Genomic DNA, 25,069 nt, shown 5'->3' with positions numbered 1-25,069 from the left:
TCCCTACAGCTTTCTTTTCTGGCCCATTGTCTCCTGGAGGTAGCAAAAGAAAACCCAAAGTCCCAGAAAGGAAATCCTCACTACAGCAACCCTCTTTAAAAGATGGAGTTCTATCACTGGGTAAAGACCTTGAACTTCCAATTATACCTCCTACCCATCTTGACCTAAGTGCTCTTCATAATGTCTTAAATAAACCATTCCACCACCGTCACCCATTGCATGTTTTCAGTCATAATAAGCAAAATGCAGTAGGAGAAACACTGAGGTCAAATCCTCCACCGTCTCTTGCAATTACACCAACAGTCCTGAAATCTGTCAACCTTAGGTCCATCAGTAGGTCTGAAGAAGTTAAGCAAAACGAAGGCAACAATACAGATCTCCCCTACTTAGAGGAAAGCACTCTCACCATGGCTGCCCTGTCTCCAGGTAAGGTTAGGCCACATATGACTAAGAAATCACTATCACGTCAGTACTCCACTGAAGACACCATATTGTCCTTTTTAGACTCCTCTGCAGTTGAGATGGAATCAGATAAACTACAATTAGAAAAAAACCGTTCGTTTGATGTGAGGAATCATTGTGATTCAGAAATAGTAACCTCAGCTGGTGCCAATCTTCTAGATTCAAGTGTCACAAAAGACCAAATACATATGGAGAGTGAGCCTATTCCAGAAAACACACCAAGTGAAAGTTGTGACTTTCCCACAGAAGGATTTCAGAGGGTCTCTGCTGCTCGCCCAAATGATCTGGATGGTAAAATACTACAGTGTGGAGCTGGTCCAGATGGAGCCCTAGCGCAGGTCCAGAAGGTATCTTCTGTAGACCGGGAGGAAGCTGCATACCCTGTGTCTGTGGACGTGCTCACATCTCAGTCAAACTCACCAACTAGAGTCACAGACATAAGCAATCAACTTAAGCATCAACTTGGGATGAGCCGCCACCATGACAAAGTGCCTGGGAATATCAGCTATGAAGCAGAGATATCAACTGTAAATCCATGCCCTGAAAAATGTTCTGAGCAGGAAAATATTGCTTCAGGTATTTCAGCCAAAAGTGCCTCTGATAACAGCGGAGCAGAGGAGACCCAAGGAAGTGTGGATGAGGTTTCACTGAAAGGTCAGTTGTTGACACCTTTGTCACAATGGGAAGGTGTCTCGTGGCACTACCTGAAGTTTTTTCTTTCTTACCTTCCCCATAATACAGTACAGCCCTGGGTATTGGTTTCCCTCCTTCTTTTCACTTATTAAAACAATTAAGATAAAAGCTTTTATCATGGAGGGACTAAGTGTGACAGATAGCTCCTTCATTTTAAAAATGGTGGTCAGGTAACTGTTGCTTAGTTGTTCCCCGGGTCAGTGAAGCCTAGCAGCGTGCTGGGTGACTTCTTCCTAAAGATGCTTTTGTTCTTAATTTAAGAATCGTCACCGAGTGATGACTCTGTGATTTCACCACTAAGTGAAGACTCTCAGGCTGAAGCAGAAAGTGTGTTTGTGTCTCCAAATAAACCTCGAACAACGGAGGATTTATTTGCAGTCATTCACAGGTGAGGCAACAATAGCAAAGGTTTTGCTTCTTACGTGCTTCTCATCAAATGCAAATATGGAAAAGCCTTGGGTACTTGTAATACATTCAGCAAAAAACATAAGCAAGCAAAGAAAAATTATTTTTCCAAATCAAATTGATAGACATATTCAAGTTGGGAAATATGTGGCCTTATATACAGTTAGGTAGACCTCAGTTGAGAGACTTTCCTAAGAACTGCTGAGGGAAGCTGTTGTTTCTTCCCCTAGGAAAGACATTCTGAAACAAGTTTTTAATTTGAAAACAATTTGTGGTCAAGTAACTTAAGGGTGAAAGCTCAAACTCTAGTGTAATCTATGACATTTAAATAATTCCTTAACCTAAAAGCACATGCTCAAAGCTATAATCCTACACTAGCAGGGATAAATGTAAGGTGACTCACTAAACACAGCCCCAAGTTTGAGACAAAACAGTATATAAACCTGCCCATTTCATAGCTCACAACAACTAAGTACTGCTCCCTTTCTTCCCTCTCTTCCTAAAACTTACATTTCTTTAATAACTGCCCTTCTCTAAATGTAATGCTCCATATCCCATGAATAGGGGATGTCCTCTAGGCTGCTTTTCCAGGATAGTGTTGCATCCATGCTGACCATTCATATTCTCTCATCTGCCCCCTGGACCCCTGTGATCAGGGCCCCTATTTGCGAGAATACTCCTTATAACCTGTGATCGAAGAACGAAACAGGAACTAGCCCTTGGAAACTGAACCCGTATCAGACTGAGCTATCCAGTCATAACATAGCTACTCCTTTCACAGCTGCCACTGCCTACTTCCCTAGGCCTTCGTGACCTAGATGCGACTCCCAAGGGACAAAGCTTGGGGACTGTCTTGTCTACCTCATGAAGTTATACTCTTTGAAGCAAGCTCTTTACAAGCAGCTTACCACTGTTTTTCCCAGGATCCTACTTTTTAGGGGAACTTGTGTTTTCTGTTGATGTGGTTCTCTCATAAAGAAGGAACACTGCCCTTCAACAACTTTTTTTTTTTAACGAGCCAATCACAAACACGTTCTGTGTAGACCTTAGCAGGCTCACCTCTCCACTTGGAGAGTGTAGAATCATTATTTTTCTTTGTCCCTGATTATATTCTCCTCACCCCCTTTTATCCCCAACCTTAGGACAAGTTATTAAAGGCTGTGAAGTTAAAAAACCAAATGCTAGTGTCTTGAAGAGTGGACAGAATGTAAGGAGCAGAGTCAGAAAGACCTGGAATTGAATCCCAATGCTGCCACTTCCTGTCCAGTCTTGAGTCAGTTAAAACCTGTGTACCTATTTCCCTTGCTGTAACTGGGGATACCTATAGCTCACATATTCAGTTTTGCTGATAAAATATCATGTCTGTGTCTAGAATATGGTAGATGCTAAAAGCAGACATTAGTTTGAAATCCCTACCCTATTAGAGTGCCAGACACTGGCATACACGAGATAGCAACCACGAAGCTTTCAGTGAACCATAATCAGGCTGGAGTCCAACTGCACAACTGACATTTTCTCTAACCTACAGGTTTTTAGGTTGGTGAGAAAGCATGCTGCCAGTACGTAGCAATGAACTGAGTCATGCTGACTCAGTGACTAAGTTCACGAAATTTATGCCTGTTTATTTATCAAAAGAAATAATATAATAATGATGGCTGGGTGCCTAGGTTTGGTAGACTTACAGAGTTTGGTAATCTTATATTTACATTTATGCAGAATTTGTTTGTTTGTTTATTTATTTATGTGCAGCACAGTGACAATAAAAATTTTCTTTTCTTGAGAGTTTATAGTGCACAGAGATTTAAGAGCTCCAGAGGTGGTCTAGGTTTCCAGCTCCTCCAGAAAGTTGGCTTACTGATTAATACACTGTAGACATATTCCTGGGCAGCTATGGCAAATGGTATCTGCAGCCAAAATGGATCGACTCACTCAAGAAGTCATGTGAGAAATTTCTTTATATGGAGGAATTTTAAGAGTAGACAGAATAGTATAACGCACCACTGCCTGCCCCCACCGCCAGCCAAACACACACACAGACATATCCATCACCCAAGCCTATCAACCATCAGCCTATGGCCAGTCCTGTCCCATCCACACCTCCTTCCACTTTGCTCTCCTGGTATTCACTGGAAGGCAATTCCAGGCATCAGAGGATTTCATCTGTATTGCAGAGACAGGTTGAATAAAAGTGACAGTCCTTCACCACCTACACTCTAACCAAGAGTCAGAGAGCAGTTATTTTCTTGTACTCTTGTGAAACTTCCCAGTAAGCCCTCCCCTAGAACCTCTAGCCTCCACATTAGTCATTATGTGAAATGGTCATTTCCAAAACCTAATTCATATCCACTGGTTATTGGAGAATTTCCCTCAGGCTGTGAGCGCTACGAGGGCAAGCAATGTATCTTAATCCTCACCCCTACAGCCCTAATGCTCAGTATCCCATCAGACAGGGTACAACAAACTGCTCTTCAAGGAGATGCCTGAGTGTGATGTAACACTTTTAGTTTCATTAAAGTGGATGTGGACTGAGATTGTTCCTTTTCTTAAAAGGTCCAAGAGGAAAGTACTTGGAAGAAAAGATTCTGGGGACATGTCTGTTCGAAGTAAATCTAGAGCTTCCCTGGGCAGCAGTAGCAGCAACAGTGCTGGTTCCGTCACCTCAACCAACAGCAACGTGACCACCCCAAACAGCCAGAGGTCTCCTGGCCTCATCTACCGAAATGCCAAGAAGTCCAACACATCAAATGAAGAGTTTAAGCTATTACTCCTCAAGAAAGGCAGTCGCTCGGATTCCAGTTACCGTATGTCTGCTACTGAGATCCTGAAGAGTCCCATCCTGCCCAAACCTCCTGGGGAACTCACAGCCGAGTCCCCCCAAAGCACCCATGAGGCCCATCAGGGGGCACCGGGAACTGAAGCACTGTCCCCCCTCTCTCCATGCTCCCCACGGGTTAATGCAGAAGGTTTCTCCTCAAAGAACTTTGCCACCCCGGCATCGGCAAGGGTTGGACGTTCCCGGGCTCCCCCTGCGGCCAGCAGCAGCCGCTACAGTGTCCGCTGCAGGCTGTACAACGCGCCCATGCAGGCCATCTCCGAAGGCGAGACAGAAAATTCCGATGGGAGCCCACATGACGACCGATCCTCCCAGAGCTCAACATAGGTGGTCCATGCCAGGCTGGCTGTCAAAGGCCAAAACCTTAGTCATATGAGGATGGAGGAACAGAACGGAAGACTGGGGAGAAGTCAGCACATGGTGGGGTACCATCACGCTTACCAACAAGTTCCTAAATATTTGCTGGGGAAACGGAAGGTGGTTTGGTCTTTCTTGATTATTTTCCATATTTTTAAGTAGCTGCACTGTCTTTCACATTTTTCTTTAGGGTAGTTTGATTTACCCAATCTCATTCCTTTTGATAATAGAGGATTTGAAAATGTCTGCTTTTCACGAATCCTAGAAAAAGTTTTCCCAGAGCTGCCTATTCAGAAAACAAAGCCCTCACCGTCATAATTCTTAAGAAGATGAAATACTCTGGAGGTTTGGTATATTTTTACATTAAAATGAACTAAAGCAAAATTTAGAAGAACTACACACATGTAAATACCATATTTTTGATAAAAATGTGTAAATAGATTTATGGATGACGAGTGGACATGTGGCCAATTATCTACCACACCAACTGCTTATAGAACACAACAAATAAAGTGTAATAATTGTATTCTGTGAATACCATTTTCGTATCAAATACCATATTTAAATGTCCACAAATATGATTTCTGAGTGATAAACCTCAAAATATGAATTTTAAACTGGTGAAATAAAGGAAATCTTGAGGTCATATAGTGAAATGTGATTAATTTAAAATAATGAATTCAGACTTAACCATTTTTGTGACAAACCGCAGCACCAAACAAACTACTGGTAACACGTGGCTGTGATTTGCCATGTGGCAATTTGGACAGAATGAAAAGCATGCTTTTGATTTAAAAAGAAAAAAATCAGTGAGAGAAATCATCATTCTCAACATAAAGCCCTGAACAACAGCACTTGACAGTGTCCTTTGAACTTCAATTTTTCAGTGGATTGCTTTAAAGAGAATGAGTAGGGAAAACAGTAGTGAATTTTAGGTTATGTTTTATATTACACTACTGGGCACATAAACAGTCCTAATCTGAGGACTGTAATCTTTAAACTCCTTAAACAGTTGAGCAATTAGCTCCAGGTTCTTTAACGAACGAAAATAAAACATAAGCATGCCACAGAGCTGTGGATCTATCAGTTAAGTACCTGCAATGAGTTTTCAGTGAAGCTTTCTCTCTGTGCTGATGAGATTCATGCTACCTAAAAATTAACAGAAATGACACTGTGAACAACGTAGTTGGGAAATAGGTATGTGTATATGCATTATTTAAATTCACTGTTAAACTGGGAATGGGGAGCAGCTCTGGTTCACAATGCTACATATAACTGAGTTTTTGTCTGATTTTACTCTATCTGCTTGATGGCAAAAGGGGAGGGTGGTGGGTGGGAAAGGAAATGTCAGGGCAAGTGCTCTGATAAAATGAAGGCAGGGAAACAAGCTGAATTACTTGAATTTTCTTGTCTTAAAACTGAAAAAAAAATGTAGTTACAAGTTGAAATCTGCAAATGGGTTTTACACCTGTGATTTTGACATGAACTGATACTGTTTGAAATGATATGTCGGAAATATAAGCAGCTATGTACTTGGAATGTTTTGAACGGGAGAAGGTAGAAAGTAGAGAACTAAGAAGGAATACGGCCTATATAAAAGAATAGAATGTGATTAGAGTGATAGAACATACCAGAGTTACCAAGAAATTGATAAGCAGCTGGCTTTAAGCTTATGCAAGTGGTATTTGGGAAAGTAGGATGTGTGAAAGGGGGTTTGTGGTTTTGGTTTAGTTCATGCAATATGAAGGAGAAAGCCTGGTCTAAGAAGATGCTATCTTTCAATAGAAACACTTTTTAAGATGTTACAGAGTGAGAATTACAGAATCTGATTGCTGTTGGGTTTTTGTTTGTTTCTTTGGAAAGAAAAAAAAATGTCTGGTTTATTCTCCTATTTGTTTTCACTATCAAATTGTGTTTCTTAATTTCTTGTCATCCTCGTATGTAAAATGGGTGCTGGGGGTGGCGGGGTAGAGGAGGGAGAATGTGTGTGTGTGTGTGTGCGTGTGTGTGCGCACGCGTGTGCTTGTGCAGGGATAGATAAGCTACCTGGTAAAGCGTACATTTGAACATTTACGAAGTGTTATACTTTTTACTAAAAGAAAAATGTTTGGGGGTTTGAAAAAAATGGACCATCATTTCTCATTGGAACCCATTAGTTAAGAAAACCAGCATGGTTTGACACCACATGGGAACATGAATAACTTTTTCTCATACTTTGAAAAGTACACTTGGCAAACTTTTAAAAGTAAGGTTTTTAGACAAATGCAATAAAAAAAAGTCATTTCCAGTCACAATAGGTGATTTTTTGTAATTCTCATAAAAGCAGCTCGTTTGCAGTAAGGCTTTTGTGTAGTTAGGGGGGTTTTAAGTGTAAAGAAAGGTATGTAGGCTTTAAAAGTGATTCTAAATCTTGAACAGAAAACACACAAATTGGCTTTAACAAATATGTCACCTTATTATTGACATTAATTTAAGTAATGGTACTATATATATTTTAATACATATGGACTTGAATTGTGAGGCAATAAGATACCTTCTATATGTAATGATCACAGAACTAACCCTTAGAATATAGTTTTACTTATTTTGTTTACTCTAAAAATCTATAGCAGAGTTTCTCTATTTTATATTTCATAGATTAAAAAAAAAAACCCAGATAAAGATGGATTTAAAATTCACTGTGCAAAAGAGTATGAGTAACAAAAACTTTTAAAAGTAAGGTTTTTAGACAAATGCAATAAAAAAAAGTCATTTCCAGTCACAATAGGTGATTTTTTGTAATTCTCATAAAAGCAGCTCGTTTGCAGTAAGGCTTTTGTGTAGTTAGGGGGGTTTTAAGTGTAAAGAAAGGTATGTAGGCTTTAAAAGTGATTCTAAATCTTGAACAGAAAACACACAAATTGGCTTTAACAAATATGTCACCTTATTATTGACATTAATTTAAGTAATGGTACTATATATATTTTAATACATATGGACTTGAATTGTGAGGCAATAAGATACCTTCTATATGTAATGATCACAGAACTAACCCTTAGAATATAGTTTTACTTATTTTGTTTACTCTAAAAATCTATAGCAGAGTTTCTCTATTTTATATTTCATAGATTAAAAAAAAAAACCCAGATAAAGATGGATTTAAAATTCACTGTGCAAAAGAGTACTGAGTAACAAACTGAGTTAAAAAAAAAAAAAAAGGCAAGAAATTCCTTAGTAATTCTACATGGCTTTATCACACAGCACATAAGACCAAGATTTAGAGGGTTGTCTTCAACATCACTGCCGTTTTAAAGCAGGGTACACACATTAGGTATTGTGAACATCAACCCAAACTTTTCTTCTGTTGTTTGCACTGATGCTAATTTTTTCTTCTTTTGTGTTTATACAACATGTCTATGTTGTGTGGGGGAAATTTTTTTTCCTGATTTTTTTTATTTTTTGATTTTTTTTTTGGCTAAGTAGAGGACACGGACCAGTTGCAGCAAACAAAACACACCGTTTGCTCTTGCCAAAGTTCAGTGAGTACATTTGCTGCAGTGGTGGCAGACTGAAAGAACTAGATCACGACAAAGATTTACAACTATGAGGAAGGTTACAGTGTAACTCTTTTGGTACTAGAACCAGTTCATGCTGGCCGAAAGACAATGGTTTATGGACTTGCCTCCATTTTGTATTTTTGTAATATTTGTAAATATGAACTTTTTAAATCGTTGCAAAAACGGTTTCTTTTGTAAGATGTTTTCAACGTTTACATTCAATTCAAGGCTTTGTATATTTTAGAGCTGTGCAACACTTTAAGTCTTGTATTTATTTTTAGTAAAAATGGTGACAGTTTCATTGTGAACCCCTCTCAAAAAAAATGTACCAGAAAAGTTTGATTACCTAGAAAGTGTGTATAGAAACTGCAAATAAACGTGACTGCAATTAAACAACTGGCTGCTCTCTTCATTGCTATGTAATTGCACTCCTGAGGTTTAACAAACGGCAAGTGTTTTATAGGGGTCTGGACATATGGGAGGGGAACTGCTATGGCAAAAGTATGAGCAAAATAACGATAATAATGAATACTATCTCTGTAACCGGCTCCAATCTTGCTTTGTATTTGAGAGAAGAAAGAATACATTTCCAATGTCCAGTATACTTTCCTGTACCTCTCCAGGCCAGAAAAATATTTATGGCTTTACTTTAAAGTTACCTGCTTTGCTTCTGATAATTACTCAGACTGTGCCTCCTTCCTCAGATGAACAACCTCGATGTGCCACTAAGTAATGGCATGTACCCTTTATTACGCAAATTTATGTGCCAGATACTGTTCTAAGTGCTTTGCCTACTCTAACTCATGAAGCACCCCCCCCCACGTTGTGCCCATTTTACAGATGGGGAAACTGAAGCACAGAGCCATTTACCTGAGTTGCCCAAAGCCATAGAGCGCTTAACTGTCGGGGCTGGGGTACAAACCCAGCAAATCTGGCTCCAAGGTCTGTGTTACCTCACCCTGTGGGGAGATAACAACTTTTTAAAATAACTTTTCCCGGTATGTACCAAACCACAATTGCTAAAGCCCCGCTCCCGCTCCCGCCCCCTTCGAATTCCAGCACTGACGTGCACGCCTAGGATGGAGTCAATGTCGACGTCTGGGGTGCGTCACACAGTGACGGGGAGGAAGGAGGAAAAGGGGGAAATTACATTAAAAAAAAAAAAAAAAGCTTCAAAGAACTAACCGAGAGGGGGGAGGCCACGCACCTAAACGCCTCACCCCCCGGAGCCGCCTCCTTAAGCCCGCGCCAACACAGAAAGAGTCGCGCGCGCCGGCGCTCCTGCGCAGCCGCGCTAAACGCCTCTCAGCCTTAGAGGCTCGTGTTTTCAGTCTAGCGCGGGGCTCCGATCCCACCAGACCCCGCGAACAACGCCGAGCTACAGGGGCTCGGAGGCCGGAAGTGCGGCCGCCCCGAGGGAACCAAAGCCTCTCCCCTTGGCAGTCGCTCTAGCAACGCCCGCTCCCCTGCAACGGCTCAGAGGTCCGCTGGATTGGTCGGCTGACGGCCCAGGCGTGTCTTGTAGCGGCCGCTGATTGGTCAGCGACCGGCTGCGCGCGTGGGAACCTAAGTATTCCGGGGCTCACAGGTACGAGCGTCGCGCCTCAGCTTCCGTGGGGCTCGCGGCCGGCGCGTCACGTGATTGGGCCCTATTTCCGGCGCGAGGAACGTTTGAGGCGAGGCGTTGATAACCGTTACACCGGTTGCCGCCTGGGCAGAGGCGCCATCGCTACCTGCGTCCGGCGCCCTCCGGAGGCCGATTTGGCGGGCTCTGCGCCAGCAAAGGTCTGTCAAGTGACACTTTTTCTTCCCTTTGAACTTTCTTGTCTTAGTTGTGCGCCTGAAGCAGGTGAGGAGGGATTTTACTTCACGGCTGTGGCGCTCCGGAGCGCGGTGGCGGGGGAGAAGGGTTTGCCTGAGGGAAGAGAAAGGGTTTGCCTTTTCGGAAAGACCGAGTCTACTCTGGAGTTTCAGCCGCGCTGCATTTGGGGTGGTTTGGGATGATTCGGAGTGGTTCCCACCGCCCCTCCCGGGATGCCAGCGCGTAGGCGCTTGAGATGTGGCTCCTTATTGAGTAGTTTGTGCCGACTTTCTAAGAGCTGATCCTTTTTCATCCTTTCTCTTCCTTGGTGGGTGAGGGGGCGACGAACGACCAAGTCTCTCAGACTTGTTAGAATTTTGAGTTTGGAAAATCTATTAACTAGCGAGTTGGTTCGTTGTAACATTTTTTGAGATGCAGACGTTGATTCTGAGGCTTTGATGGTAACCGCGGTTGGTCAAAGACAGTGCAGCCTCACTGTTGTAAATACGTATGCGAGGCTAAACAAAATAAAGATGTGGATTGAGCACGGTAGTTTGATATCTTCGTCTCTTGGGGATCGCTTCCGCCCCTTTACCTGGCTCTCCCTGAAGTCGAACTGCTCTAGAGTTTTAAACTGGCTTAACGTTTACAAATTGTGATTTAACGAGCAACTTTTCTGCACGGTGTTTTATAAAGCAGGGCATGGGCTCGATTCCCTGATGAGTGATGGGGATACAGTTTGGACGGCATTATCCCCGCCCCACCTCCGCCGTCTGGCCGACTTTGTAGCCGCTGCAGTTTGATACGGCTGCTTTTGAGAGTCCTGACAGGATTTTTAGAAAGTGATCAGTGTATTGACATGGTCTTGTTTAAAATAAAATGTGGAGGGGTCTGGCTATTGCAATCTGCCCTGTTTTGCCGAGTAGTGGTTTTTGCCGACTTTTAGCAGCACTGTAATTAAGCCATTAGGGAACTGTCTGTCAGAGTCTCTAACAGTGGTTGGCAAACTTTGTTTATAAAAGGCCAGCTAGTAAGTATCTTAGGCTTAGAGCAAAGGGACAAGTGATAAGAGGTGACCTCTGAGCAGTGTGGAGGCACCTGACTGTAAAGACCTTGTAGGCCATGGTAGGCGTTTTGGATTTTATTTTGTTCTTGGTAGAAAAGGGATTCCAGGTGATTTTAATAATGAAGAAGTAAAGCGCATAGACTCTGGAGTCCTACTGCACTACTTACTATGAGACCTGGGTCGGTTACTTAAAGTCTCTTTGCCTCAGTTTTCTCTTAAGGAAAATGGGGATGATGATAGAGCCTGCCCTGTAGGGTTGTCAGGAATGCTAAATGAATTAACATAAAGCACGTGCTTAGAACATTGCCTGACACAGAGTAAGCAGTAAAATCTGTTAGATGCTATTATCTATACTTTGTGGTATAGTTCAAATTTAAAGAAAAATTATATATTTAAACCTCTAAAACAAAGTTCTTAGAAATACAGTCAGAGTATAAGAAATGGTCCCTAGAGTTGGGAAACTTTAACTCACTATTCTCTTTCTGTGTGAGTTCAGGTGGAGGTGGGAGCCTGCTCTGCAGTGTTCTTTGTAAGAGCAAGACTTGAGGAGTGACTTTTGAATATCCATGACTTGGGACTAGTTAAATAAATCATGGCCTATTTGCAAGATAGGAAACGAAGAAGTTGAAGTGACTATGGTATATCTAAAGTCATTAATTTAGAAAGACTTCTTTTACTTTTGCCTCTTTTTGAGCTCATACACTGTATTCTTTTCTGGGTCTGGCTTTTACTCAAGGTTGTAGTTTTGAGATTCCTGAGATTCGTCCTCCTCGTTGTGTGTAGCAATAATTGGTTTATTCTCATAGCTGTGTAGTTCCTCCTTTGTATGAGAACACCAGTTTAAGTATTCATAACTTGTATTAGTTGTATAATCAGAAAAAATAAACATAGTCTAAAAAAGTAAAATTTGGTTCAAGTTACAGCTCAAATTGGAGGTATTTAATAACTTGAATTTATTCCACATTATTAGACTGCATTTGTCTAACTTGAGAGTTACTTTTCCCTTCATTTTGCCTCTCATTCCTGCCCTGGCTCAGGATGGATAAAGGGAACCTAGCTCTCTCATTAACACCCCTCCCAGTACTGTGATGCCAGCGTTCAAATCTACTACAAGATATGATATGACAGCATTGCACTCAGTGTCTTCCTGGTGGCAGAGATGAATGACTCAGAACCATAACCGAGCCTACATAATTCTGGAAGAGTTTTTGGCTTATTTTTCACATACAGTCCTTTAGGTTTAATATAAAATTTAACTATTTATTTTATAATATAAAATTTAAGCACTGAAATGACCTTAGACGTAACCTCACCCAGTTTTCACCGAGCAGGGGAGGAGGCGATGTCTTTAGTGGTCTTTCCAGGCCGCACCGTGGTGGGCGGCCCAAGCCAGAAGAGACTCCTGACTCACATTTGGAGGCCCACAGTCTCCCTGAGTAAAAAAGCTTCTGAGCTCCTTGACAAAAGCAGTTAGGACTCATGCTCTGTTGTTCATTTGTCTCCAGCACTTACTCTGTAGCCTTTAGGTTGTGGAGCATCCGCTTCACAATTTGGAACTGTGTTTGATCTGGATTCTTATTCCTACGCGTGGGCAATAAAGCCCTTCAGTTTTTAAAGGTTTATTCTAAATCACTAATGGAAGAATTCTCATTTTGTCGCTCTCTAAACTTCAGCCAGGACTCCAACTCAACTTGAGTTGGTATTCTGAGAACATATCCATGTTAAGTTTATTAAGGCAATAAGTGGGTGAAGTAACATTTTTATGCGTTGCTTTTCAGGAGTTGAAGATTTACCACTCCTAGGTGACCAAGCAGTTTCGCAAATAACCCTCCAGCAAGTTTAAAAATAATTAGGCCCAACTCAGAGAAAGCGGAGTTGCTCTGGTTGCACAAAAAAGATGTCTAGCTGCTCCAGTGAAGTCGATGTGGTTTGTATTTCAAATTGAAAGTCTGTCTTTGTTCTTTTCATTGTGTTCTATTTTTTTTCTAAATTGAACTGAATTTTGTACAGTGAAATGCAGAGATTGTAAATATACAGTTCATGAGTTTTGGACACTGATGCATAAAGCTGCTATAAACATTTGTGTGCAAGTTTTTAAATTTTAACTACCTACCAAGAGTCCTTTTTTTTTTCTGATTCTTTTCACATAATTATGTGAAAGCACTTTGCAAAGCATACCTATATAAAGGTAACATGGTATATTTTTATAAGTATTAATATATAGCCCAATTCCACATTATTTTGTCTTTTGAAACAGACATACATACTTCTACATAGGTTTAAAATTATTCCTATAGTTCACAATCCATTCTTAGAATAAAGAGTTATTAAATGAAATGTAATGGCTGTTTACTGTCTATTTACTTATTTATGCCCTGTCTTATTCCCCCCAAAATGTTTTAGGTGATTTAGAGATTAATTTATCAAGAAACATAGGTGTGGGGAATCCCCTGGTGGTTCAGTGCTTCGGACTCCAAGATTCTATCCCTGGTGGAGGAACTAAGATCCCACAAGCCTCCAAGTATGGGGGGGGGGGGGGAAGATAGGTGCTTAAGTGTTTCCTATTTTGTCCACAGAGTGGTAGTGTTGGTCTATTTAAAAATCAAAAGCCATGAAAAGGATTCTTTGTAGTTAGAAATACTTGCTTTTTACACCAGTTCTGGTGCCAAATTACTAGAAGAATAGTCTTCCTACCCTGAGGTACACAAGAGGAAAATGATGTCTTAAGTGTGGTTAAGTTAATGAGAAAACAGTTTTGCAAGGACATCTTTTCCTATAGTCATAGTATTTACAGAGGTCCCTTGATATCACAAATTGGCTTTTGGAGCTTCTCGAAAGTGAAATTGAAGTCCTCAGTTTTTAAGTTCAATCATCTTTCCTTTTAATTTATTAATAAATTTTCCTTAGATAAGAACACGAATCTCTACTTATGATGATGATAACATTGTTCTTTATGCATATGAACCAAATACTGCATATTTCAATAATGTAAGTAATGTTAATTGCCATTTGCCAAATATATTAACACTTAACCATTTTAAAGAAAAAATTCTTCATAGAGTTCCTGTAAACTCACGCTCAAGAAAATATTAGTGTCTCCTGAATTTGTCTGCTTCCTTTCATTAGACAATGAGCAATTAACCATTTCACTTGCCTCTTTTCCTTGTAGAAAATTCAGAGCAGTTTTTACTCATTTTTTCAGTGCAAAACTCTAAACCTCCGTCCTTCTGATATAATAAATTCTTTCCTTAATCCCTTTCTTAATTAGCAGTGATCATCTTCATTCTCATATTAACATGAGTTTTTTTTATTTTGTCTCTGCTTTAGATTAATATTTCTGAAACTCTTTGAAAAGCTGGTGAAAAATAAAAACAAGTTAAATAAATAGTGTTTTTTCCCCACTTACTGTTCAGTTTGACTTTCATAGAAGTGAAGTATTAACTACTCAATTTTTAAAATAGCAGCAGGGAAGTGTCGTGTCTAACACATCCTGCAACGAAGAACAACAAAAAACAATTCTGGATGTCCTTACTCACTGCCAGGTACAAAAAGTTCTCTCTCTCAAAAGTAGTTTTCTAAAATATTAAGCTTAAATTCTCTTTATATCATATAAAGAGGCGTACAATTGAAATTTTGCTGTATCAAATTGCTTATGATTATCGCTCTCATTGTGATGATTATTTTTAACAATTTCTAGTTAGAATAGCATCTTCAGGTGAAAGTTTTGAAATAGCAATATGGAGGTTTCGTAGACTTTTGTAAAAGCCCTTAACTGATGAAATGTATAACAGTTATGTCTCCATCTGAATTGCTCAATACTCAATTAATTTCCCCTACAAAATCTTTAAAGGAAGTTGGCTGATTTGGATAAAACTTAGTATGTGCCTAAATGCATGTCAAGATATCTCAATTGAAGCAAAATGGCAGCCCACCATTTTTTAAAGAGTTATCTTCCATAGTTTTGAGGGGATTTTGTAAGAATTGACGTGTTGGTGGAGATTGACAGAAGTATGTAATTATCAAGGATTTTGTAAGCGGCATACCCTAGAAGCAATGAACATTTATAAACAAATACATGTGTCTTAACATATAAAAAAGTTTCTTGAATGCAATGAACATACTTTGAAAAGTAAAAAATGTTTATGGGAGTCTTTATCATTATAGAGAACAGCAGTGGAATACTTAAAGGGAACGTGTCTTGTCTTCCGGGGAAGGATGTACAGAGAGTGGGAATGCAGGGACAACGTAGGGAGTTCTGATTTTTGAGCAGTGCTCTCCCCTGCTTGCTTTACATCAGCATCCACGACGAACTGGGTTGACACTGCTCTGCCAGGGCCTTCTGAGCGATTGTGCAAGATGTGTTGGGATAGAGTATCTCCGCTAAGACATGCCCAGGTTCCAAAGTCACAGCTAAGGGATGCTCTCCATTTCTCCTAATGTGCTAGCTCCCTCCTTTCTTCGGCGCCTTCCCTTACCAGTCTAGATCACACGGTGCAGCACTTCCATCTGTTCTTTTTTAATCCTCGCCCAGCACCCCCTTTAGTAAAACCCCAGCCCTGTCCAGGCTGGGAAGCAGAGGGGAGGACCTCCACTGGGGACTGGTGATCCTCAGACAACCCCGATCCTGTTCTCTTATTTCGTGGAGAAAATGGAGGGTGTGGAGCAGAAATCCCCTCCAAGTCCTGATTCCTCTCCCCACAGCCCTCACACTTGCCTGGATCCGTGTCTGACGACCTCCTTCCTGACCACTGGAGTGGGAAAAGTGTTTCCTCTCTAAGGCTAACACCTCTGCTGGTTTCTGCATCTGACCATCTTTCCCTGTGCTCAGACACCTCCCTTCATCCCTCTGTCTCTTGTGTCTTCAGCCTCTGTCTCCATCACTCTCAGCGTAGTCATTCTCCCACGGGTTTAAAAAAAACACTTCTTTTTGCCTCCCATCCCTCTATAGCTGTCATCCTCTCTCTCCTTCCCATCATAACCCAGCTCTCTGATCATCATTTATGTTCACTTTCTAAACGTTTGACTTCCTGTTTTCTGTTTGGGTGTTTTTAATTTCTGTTTTAATTTTTTTTATTGAAGTATAGCTGATTTGTAATATTGTGTTAGTTCCAGGTGTAGAGCATAGTAATTCGGGGTTTTTGCTGATTATATTCCATTATAGGTTATTATAAGATTTGGGGTATAATTCTCTGTGCTCTACAGTAAATCCTTGTTTATCTGTTTTATGTATAGTAGTTTATATCAGTTAATCCCATACTCCTAATTTGTTGGGTATTTTAGAATATACTGTTCCTTCTGCCCTGTATGCTCCTCTGTACATCTCTACCTAGTGAACACCTTCTCATCTTTTCATTCTCAACACAGATACCTACTTCTTCGAAAAGCCTGCCACGACTGTCAGCCTGGATTAGGTCTTGCTCTTCTGTGCACGCTTAGCTTCTTGTTCTTATCTGTATCGTGGCGCTAATAATACTAATAGATGGTTGAGCACCATCAGACCAGTCACCATGTGCTATTATTATTATGTTGGTATTAATACTGTAGCACGTTGTTTTGTCCTCAACAGAACTGAGAGAGGATTTCATCCCAATTCTATTTATAAGGAAATTGAACAACAGAGAAGTTAAGTAACTTGAACCCAACTGTGTTCCCCTAGAGCCTGTGCTAGTTATTCAGGGCTGAGAGCCAGTGGGTCTCATGCTTCATCGTGCATCAGAATCACCTAGAGGGCTTGTGGAAACACAGATCACTGCCCTCGATCTCAGAGTTCCCAATTCAGTAGATCTGAGGTGGGAGATTTTTCATTTCCAACAAGCTCGTAGATGGTGTCGATGCTGCTGGTCCACGGAGCACACTGAAATCCACTGTTCCAGGCGGCCGATCACTTTCTCTGTTGACCTTGTCTCTTTACTTGTCTTTTTACTCCAGCTAAAATGGGAGTTCCTTAGGGTAGGAGCTGTTTTTTCTTCCTTTTTCTTTTTCTTTTTTTTTTTCTTTTTAATGTCCACATTCCCAGCATCTAGCAAAGTAGTTCTCACAGGTGGTAGGCCTTCAATAAACGTTTCTTTGAATGAATGATGTAATTAATGGTTCTGGCCTTTTAAGTGTATTTTTGCCCAAATGCAATTTCTGTGTATTTCAAGAATTCTCCGGTTTTATCAGTCACATACTTGATTGGCATACAGGGGTCACGTACTCAAAGGTTTTGTAAGGTTAATTGATAATTGCATGACTTTAAAATACTCTGAAGCCAAAGGTCACATCTGTTGTATTTGGCTCACTGTTCTTTCCAGAGTGGACCCCTCACTGCCTATTAGGTTATACCATCATTATATGGAAAGAGGCTCTTTGGCCTTTTAGCAGATTTGAAAATTTCTTTCCTAAAGTAGCACCTTCCTTGATGTAAAATGACTCCATCATAAATGTGATGGCTTATAGGAATTGTGGTACATTTACTTCCCAGTATTCAAGCTTCGTAAAATGCCTGTGTGACGTGGAGTAGTTGAGTGGGAGGTTGGCACGCCTTATCTCAGCCGGCTCGGCTCTTGGGTCCCCAACAGCCAGGCCTCAAGTGGGAAACAAGAGATTTCTGACAGCTTGAAAACTTTCAGACTTTGACTTTGGCTTAATGGTATTTTTTATGTTCCTTTCCTTTTGAAGTAGAAACTACTAATAGTCTGTATTATAATAGGTCATCTATGATGCTATTCAAAACCTGGATAAGAAGTTTGATGTTATTCATGGAAAGGTTACAAAAATCCACCGTTTTCGTATGAAGTCATGGTGGCACACTCGTGTAAGTGTTATAAAAATATTTTCAAAACTATAATTAAAAATAAATAAATAAAAAATAAAAAAAATAAAAAAACTATAATAAACTTCTGGTTTCTAAAGATGCCAGTCAGAAGTGAGAGAGAACTAATAACTGTGAGATAAGCAAGGCTGATCTATACTTGCTATAGCAGCAGATGGGAGACTAAACCTCTGCCTGAAAAATGCTGAAGTTTAGGTTTGAGAAATGTATGACAATGGGTATTTTTATGTTTGTAACCGTAACACATAAAGTGCAATTAAAATGTAGGGTTGAAGAGGAAATCATGTAATCAAAATAGAGCATTTATCTTTAATAATATAAAGCAATCTTCCATGGAAAGTAATTATGGATGTATTTACTATTTATTTACTTTCTCTTTCACTCACTCACAGTTGGTTTATGCTGGGTTTGTGTCATTTCAGAAGCCACTTGGATATGCATTTAAAGATTATAATTACCTGCTTTCTAGAAAGATGAGATACCAGCAAATGAGGAAGAAGGCGTGTCTCTCTCCATTCTCTTACCCTGGAAGTTATAGCCCCACTATTCCAGTACAAATGCCGGAAAATGATTCCCAGAGCAACGCTCTAGAAGCACCTTTTGAGTCCCACGTGGCTCTGGAGCTGGAGCAAGGCCTTAGCCTGAGCCCGACGGTCCCCTCAACCTTCGCCAGGCATTCCTACCAGGAGTACTACTCGCCCGAGGACCCCACGCAGGGCTCCTCCGTGCCTTGCTGCCACAGTCCAGAGGCCCACAACACCTGCAGTCTTTACTCAGACACCCAGTCCACTGCAGCCGAGCCTGCAACTGTGCTGACCCAGAGTGAACGCAGTCCAGCACATAACCCTGACATGACCTACCCACCTTTACTGGAAAACGATAGATTCAGCCATGCTGGCTCACCTCCCTACGTCCCGACCAGCTTCGGTGAGTGTGAACTGACACATGTTACAAGTAGCATTATTTACCCTATATTCCTCAACACCCTTGATGCAAGCCTGTGGAAGCTGTTTGTTTCCCATCTTGAGGACTAGCTTGGGGCAGCACTCTGAACGATGACTAAGACTTCTTGAGTGTCTATGATGTGCCTGCACTGTGCCAGTCAACTGACAGGCCTCTTCTCCACTAATACTCATAATGATCCCATTGTGAGTTTTTTTTTATCCTCTGTTTTTCTTTACCCTCTCCCTGTGTAAATAATTTAAATGCTCCTAGAATGGCCAGAGCCCAGATGACAGGAGAGAAAAGGTACACTTTAGGCTAATTCACAGGAACAAAGGTCAAATTTGTGTTGACGGTCCGGCGAATTACAAAAGCCACTGTCGAGCACTCTGGCTGAGTAAATGAATACCTGTCTGGACACAAAGAAGTTTCAGTACAACATAGTGAACGGCACACCTAAAACGTTTTGAGGTATGAGCACCTAAATTGTTTCATGCCTCACGTATTTCTTTTTTAAACATAAACCTTCAACCAAAATATCTATTACCACGCAGTGAAACTTGAAAGAGGTATTCAGTGTAATGTTAAAGTTACTTCTGACCTAGCTGAGCAGAAGTCTTGTTGTTTTCAAAATTCAGATACACATTTAAGCCTTGAGAGACGTGAATTTTAAAGCCATGGAAGAGATTCAGTAAAGAACTGATTTGGTTCTCAAAGATAATGGGGGTTATTGAAATTCATTGATTAAAGTGAATAATTTAAGCAATTATAAAACTAAATTCTGGGGATTTCCATTGCAATTAGCTAGTAAAATAAAGCTCATCTGGAGAGACCAAGAGAACAGAGATTAAGTATTTCAAAGAATTTCTCTCAAAGTAAGAGAGCAATAGGTTATCTTAGATTAACCTAATTTAACCCAAGTAACAGATCTTTTGCTGTATTTTGCCTGTGGCCCAAGAGGCCTCAGATTGCTCAGTCTGTTTTATGATCTTTGAAGCTTTAAGGTGTCTTCCGAAGCTGCTTTTGTTGTTTGGGGGAGGTCAGGTGGGACATTCTTGTGTTGCCATCCTCAGGTCATCTTTGTCTAGGCTTTCCCTGGATTTTACCTTGGAGTCCTGGGTCCATGCTGGGGTACTTCCCACAAGGTTCCAGGAATGAGACAATTACTCCCTACCTAACATCTCTTCTTTCAGGATAGTGATCAGGTCAAGTATGATTTGTCTTTTCTCCCCCCATTGAAGTTCCAAGTTCACCAATTGGAAGCGACCCGGGTGCCCTCAAACAGAGCTTCCCTGATGACCCTTCAACCTGGTCTGTGGATGAAGTGATCCTGTTTCTGAAACGCGTAGATCCTCAGATATCAGGCGCCCTCGCCGACCTCTTCATGCAACATGTAATGTATCTTTTGATCCGGTTTTCCTGCCGTAATGACTTTGAATGACCTCTGTGCAGGCCCTTCAGTTGGATACTGATTAGTGTGGATGGTGGGGGAACCCTATCAACTGATTTTTCCATATGCGAGAAAGTTTACTTTGCCCAAAGTTAGAGCCTTAAAGGGTGGAGGCTGGATCTGTGCTTTAAATGGGTACCCGGGTACCTAAAATACTACAAGTCTTCAAGTTCTCAAGAGAAGATGATTCGGCATGGCCACTCTCAGGTTTCTTCTCCTTTCTAACAACAGCTACAAGGATCCTCCTCCCCACCTGCTCCCTGCTCGGCCCCAGGACCATGAGTAGGAGGGGTGACCACAGCTGTGACAGGGTGTCCTCCTTGTTATGATGCTCGATGAATCCAGCAACTGATTCCATTTGGCTCAGTTCTGTTGACCTCATATGGTTATTGATGATTTGGAATGCTGATAGCCTTATGCCATTTACAAAGTAACATCATGGGCTAAATTTTAAGTTCTAATTTCTTAAATTTCTAGTTTTACTTAGTAGAAAATGTATAGATGGTACCTCACAAAGGCAGTACTGTGAGGGATTTCAGGTCCCTTCAGCCAGTGATATATGATTCAGTACAGTTTTATTTTTAAGCCAGAACTTGTGAAAACCAAATAATATGCTTCAGCAGCATCATTTGGTCAATTAATTCTTTTTTACATTTGGAGGATACCTTGTGACTATCAAGTGATGTTTTTTATAGTGTTTCCTAATGAATAAAATTAGTGCCCACATATCTGATGTACCCTTTTCAATATGGTAAGAAATTCAGTCATTAGTTTTTAGCATCTAATTAGCTTCCGACAACTGATTAGCTTTCAGTGTTAAGACAGCACTGTACAGCACACTTATCGCTGACATACTCATGTTCCCAGCCCTTCTAAGAAAGCTAATGACCATCTGAAATTCATTTTTACCATTCATAGTTTTTACTTTCTGTCACAGCTATGCAGTATTTTGTTCAACACACGATATTTAAAATTAGGTAGTTTGATGCTTAGGACGTTTTTAAGATATTAGGTTAAATTTCCTTTTTCTTAAAATTTGAAGCAAATTTACAGATGATTAAGTGATGCTTCACTGTACAAATTAGATTTTTAATAGTTTCCATCAAGCAGTTGCATATTCAGAGCATATACATCTGGAATGAGCTGCCCTCTAATTGGTGTTACCTGTTCTTACATAGAAAGGAATAACCATTCTGATAAAATATGAAAGCTTTATTAATTATTTTAATTTCCTTCTCTCTGTAGGACATTGATGGGAAAGCTCTGCTACTGCTCAAGAGTGACATGATGATGAAGTACATGGGCCTTAAGCTGGGGACAGCTGTGAAGCTGTGCCACTACATTGAAACGCTTAAACAAGACAAATACCTCAACAATTTAAAACGTGTGTAGATTAGATTGGACTTAGTTCTAGGGAGACCAGTGCCATCTTTTCTCTCTGCCCTTAGAAGTTTTTGTTGTGTAGAAGGTTCCTCTAAAATACGGTGTATCCAAAATCACAGAACCCTCAGACAGTCCAGTCTACTTCTTCAGAAGCCATTGAACACGTTAGCACTAGCATAGTCAAACTGGTGGTTTGTTCTTTGTATCTTTTCATTATTTTCATTGCATAGTTTACAGATACACTTCATGCAGGAAACAGAGAAACACCTTTGATTTTGGTTAATGTTTATATGTAAAACCAAAACAGCCAAATCCCAAAGGGGAAAGTAGTCAGGGAGGGATTGACGGGTTCTCTAATGAAAAAAATTATAAGGTAGATAGTCATTTTATGCAAGAGATAGTACACTACAAGGGTGGGTTGGATGGAGCCTGACTATATTCTTTTCAATTAATGTTTTATTTTAAAACTTCCTTATTTTGTCTAAGCTTCAACATTTAACTAGGCATTCATTGTTCACATCTCTCCATGAAGATGCCTATGTCCAAGTTTTTTAAAGATGTGTTTTATTATCTGTTTATTCCTCATATGGCTACTGTTTCATATTTATATTTTGTTCTGTATCTGAAGTATACACACAAGTAAATCTTTTCTTTTTACATTTAAAATGGCACTTTACACTTCCACAGAGGTAAAGATCAACTCTACATATAGTGGGTTTTTTTAGTCTGTAAAACATATGCACATCGTTTGACATCACTGGTACCTCTCAGCTCACACTTCAGGGTTTCCATACAGGGAAGTTCTGTCTTGTGCAATGTTTCTAGTTAATTTCCTTTCTGAGCCATTTATCCTACTAAACTTTGGAAGGTACGTCAGTTCTGATTTGTCATTTTAAACTTTATTTTAAAAATCAGAACTTTCACATGGAACATGTTCATTGTTGTTTTATTTATTACATCGTTGTATAATATTTAGTGTAATGTTATAAGCTATGAAAAATGGTGCTAAAATTGTATTAGCCATTTGTTATAAATGCCAATAAGATGTTCACCAGGGGTAAGACTGTACGTCTTCTTTTTAGAAAACCAAGTGTACTTTATAAGCAAATGCAACTATTTACTGGGCGTATACGATTTAAAGGGCTTTTTCGTCCGTGTTATTTCTTTTGTCTTATAAGACAAGATTCTAATTTAAACTTGTCCTTCTTTCAAACTGTTATTGTGAAGATGCTGTGCCACTTGAACAGTCCTCAGGTGTTTGTATAAATACTGTTTTACAGTTTTTAGATTTTAAAATATAATAAAGTTTAATAACCGCAACCATTAATGTCAGAGCCTCAGATTTGATTTTACTTGCTTGAAGACTTAGAGCAAGCACTGGTACATGTCATGAGTAGTTATACTCTGTGACAACTTCACTAGAGAATTCTCTCTCCATCCTGAGTATCAAGGCAAAAGTATGGCTAACACAATAACTTTCATTAATGCAGACAATTAGCAGAACTAGAATTTAACATCCACTGAAACAAATTTTCCTCCCTAAAATTACCCTCATCTCCATGAAACGCAGCCAAATCAAGACAAAATTTGTTTACAGAATAAGTCTGGTCAATTGACCACATAGGGTCCTCCTACCTGGCTGTGGTGGAATTCAGAAGTAGTCTCAGACTGAATTCCCAAAAGGCCTCTCAAAGCCAGGAAAGCCATGCCAAAGGCCTGCTATTAGCCTGCACCTCAGTGGACTTCTCTCTTCTAGAGAATCCCTAAAACATCGTGATTCCTGCACATGCCAGGAGACAGTCTTTCCCATTCACCTGATAAGGCTGCTCAGAACCCAAGAGTCTCCAGTGTCTGGAGAGACCAGGCAGAGAGAAGAGAAAAATGCTTCCATTCTACCCAAAACTAACTTGAGAGGAAGGACTTCCCTATATCTGGAAAACACAGATCAAAACCAGTAATATTCCAGACAAAAACCATAAAAATTATAACCAATATTCACCAGTTCACTCAGTAACCGATCCATTAACTTTTTATGAAGCCTCAGGTTTTCCATTAGGATTTTTTAATATCTTACCCAGTTCAGTAGTATGATCCAAAATTTATCAGAGACCTGTACTTGTCAAAAGGGCCTTCCTATGGATCATCTTGAAGATGAAACTCTTTTGCAAAAGCATCAGAGTACAACAGTAACTTCCTATAAATGACAGAAGACTTAAAAAGGCACGGTTAAACATCTGACTACAATGTAATTCATAAAGAAACTTGGTTACAATAACTAGAATTATGACCAGTGATAATCTCAACCCTTGAAAACCTTAATCACCAGCATAAACCAAGAAGCAAGTAATTGTGAACTGTTTGTCGTACCAGCATTTCCTGATTGGAAAACTTATGCTCTAGTCTTCCTCTCCTAAGAAAGCAAAGGTAGGTAAATTTAGACCTGCCCAGCAATTAATGTTCCAGTATTTTATCCTGTTTGAAATGACGCAGGTAGTCAGTGGATTCTCTTAACTTGGTTTAGTTTCAAGTTACCAAAATCTGGAAAGACTATTTTAGATAGACCTTCCCAAAATGTAATTATTCCTATAGAGTTTACCTAAAAGCTCTTATTTATGTTTACCTAAAGTTTCATCATATCAAGTTATTTTCCTTGCTGACGTATTTGCAACAGATACAGTAAGGTGTCATTTGATCTCTAGTAAACCTAGGTACAACAGAAGTGTTATACTTAATATTGATGATTCTAAAGACATGTCTATGTTAATCAAACCAACAAACTTAAGCTAGCTTCAATACCAGATACCAATTCAGTACTGAATATTTCCCAGGCCACATGAACCTGAAATTCATTCAAGCCAGTCTTTTTTATATTTCTGAGAATTTACATAAGCGTTTAATTTCTTTTAAGCCAATTAAACAGCTCATCCACAAACCAATCTTGGCAATGCCATTTGGAAGCAGACACTTCATATTTATAAGGTACGCAGAGACACACATTTACATATATAGACAAAGAGATCTCACAGTTTTCCTGCTAAAATTTTAAAAGGCCTCTTTTTGAATGAAATAATGCCATCTGCAGCAACATGGGTGGACCCATGTTGAGATCATCATACTAGGTGAAGACACAGAAAGACATATCGTACGATATCACTCAGTGTGGAATCCCAAAAAAAGGTTCAAATGAACAAACAGACTCACATAGAAAACAAACTTATGGGTCCCAAAGGGGAAAGGCGGGGAGGAGGGATAAATTAGGAGTTTGGGATTAGCGGACACAAGCTACTCTATATAAAATAGATAAACAACAAGGTCCTACTGTATAGC

The 25,069-nt window shown here is 40.0% G+C and overlaps 2 protein-coding genes across 2 annotated transcripts in view; both read left to right on the top strand.

Moving 5' to 3' along the window:
• Nucleotides 1–4,720, top strand: part of NHS (NHS actin remodeling regulator) — a gene marked incomplete at its 5' end in the record, with an annotated part of 13,285 nt that extends 8,565 nt beyond the window's left edge. The window contains 3 exons of the mRNA XM_007448358.1: nt 1–1,116; nt 1,417–1,543; nt 4,111–4,720. The exon at nt 1–1,116 is cut by the window's left edge and continues 11 nt beyond it. Of these exons, the coding sequence (XP_007448420.1) occupies nt 1–1,116; nt 1,417–1,543; nt 4,111–4,720 (1,853 nt within the window). The remainder of the gene's footprint in view (nt 1,117–1,416; nt 1,544–4,110) is intronic.
• An 8,330-nt stretch (nt 4,721–13,050) lies between these two features.
• SCML1 (Scm polycomb group protein like 1) lies at nt 13,051–21,751 on the top strand. Its single transcript, XM_007448357.1, has 6 exons — nt 13,051–13,080; nt 14,618–14,695; nt 17,845–17,949; nt 18,390–18,894; nt 20,151–20,302; nt 21,605–21,751. The coding sequence occupies exons 1-6, from the start codon at nt 13,051–13,053 to the stop codon at nt 21,749–21,751; spliced, it is 1,017 nt and encodes a 338-aa protein (XP_007448419.1).
• Nucleotides 21,752–25,069: the final 3,318 nt, after the last annotated feature.

The sequence above is a fragment of the Lipotes vexillifer genome, unplaced genomic scaffold (genome assembly GCF_000442215.2).
Source record: "Lipotes vexillifer unplaced genomic scaffold, Lipotes_vexillifer_v1.1 scaffold952, whole genome shotgun sequence".
Lineage (NCBI taxonomy): Eukaryota > Metazoa > Chordata > Mammalia > Artiodactyla > Lipotidae > Lipotes > Lipotes vexillifer.
This window is presented reverse-complemented; position numbering and strand designations above follow the sequence as displayed.

Coding starts and splice junctions, on each gene's coding strand:
- SCML1 (XM_007448357.1), top strand. CDS start 13,051: ATGTCTAGCTGCTCCAGTGAAGTCGATGTG. Junction 17,950..18,389: donor AGTCATGGTGGCACACTCGT/GTAAGTGTTATA, acceptor GTGTCATTTCAG/AAGCCACTTGGATATGCATT. Junction 18,895..20,150: donor CTACGTCCCGACCAGCTTCG/GTGAGTGTGAAC, acceptor CCCCCATTGAAG/TTCCAAGTTCACCAATTGGA.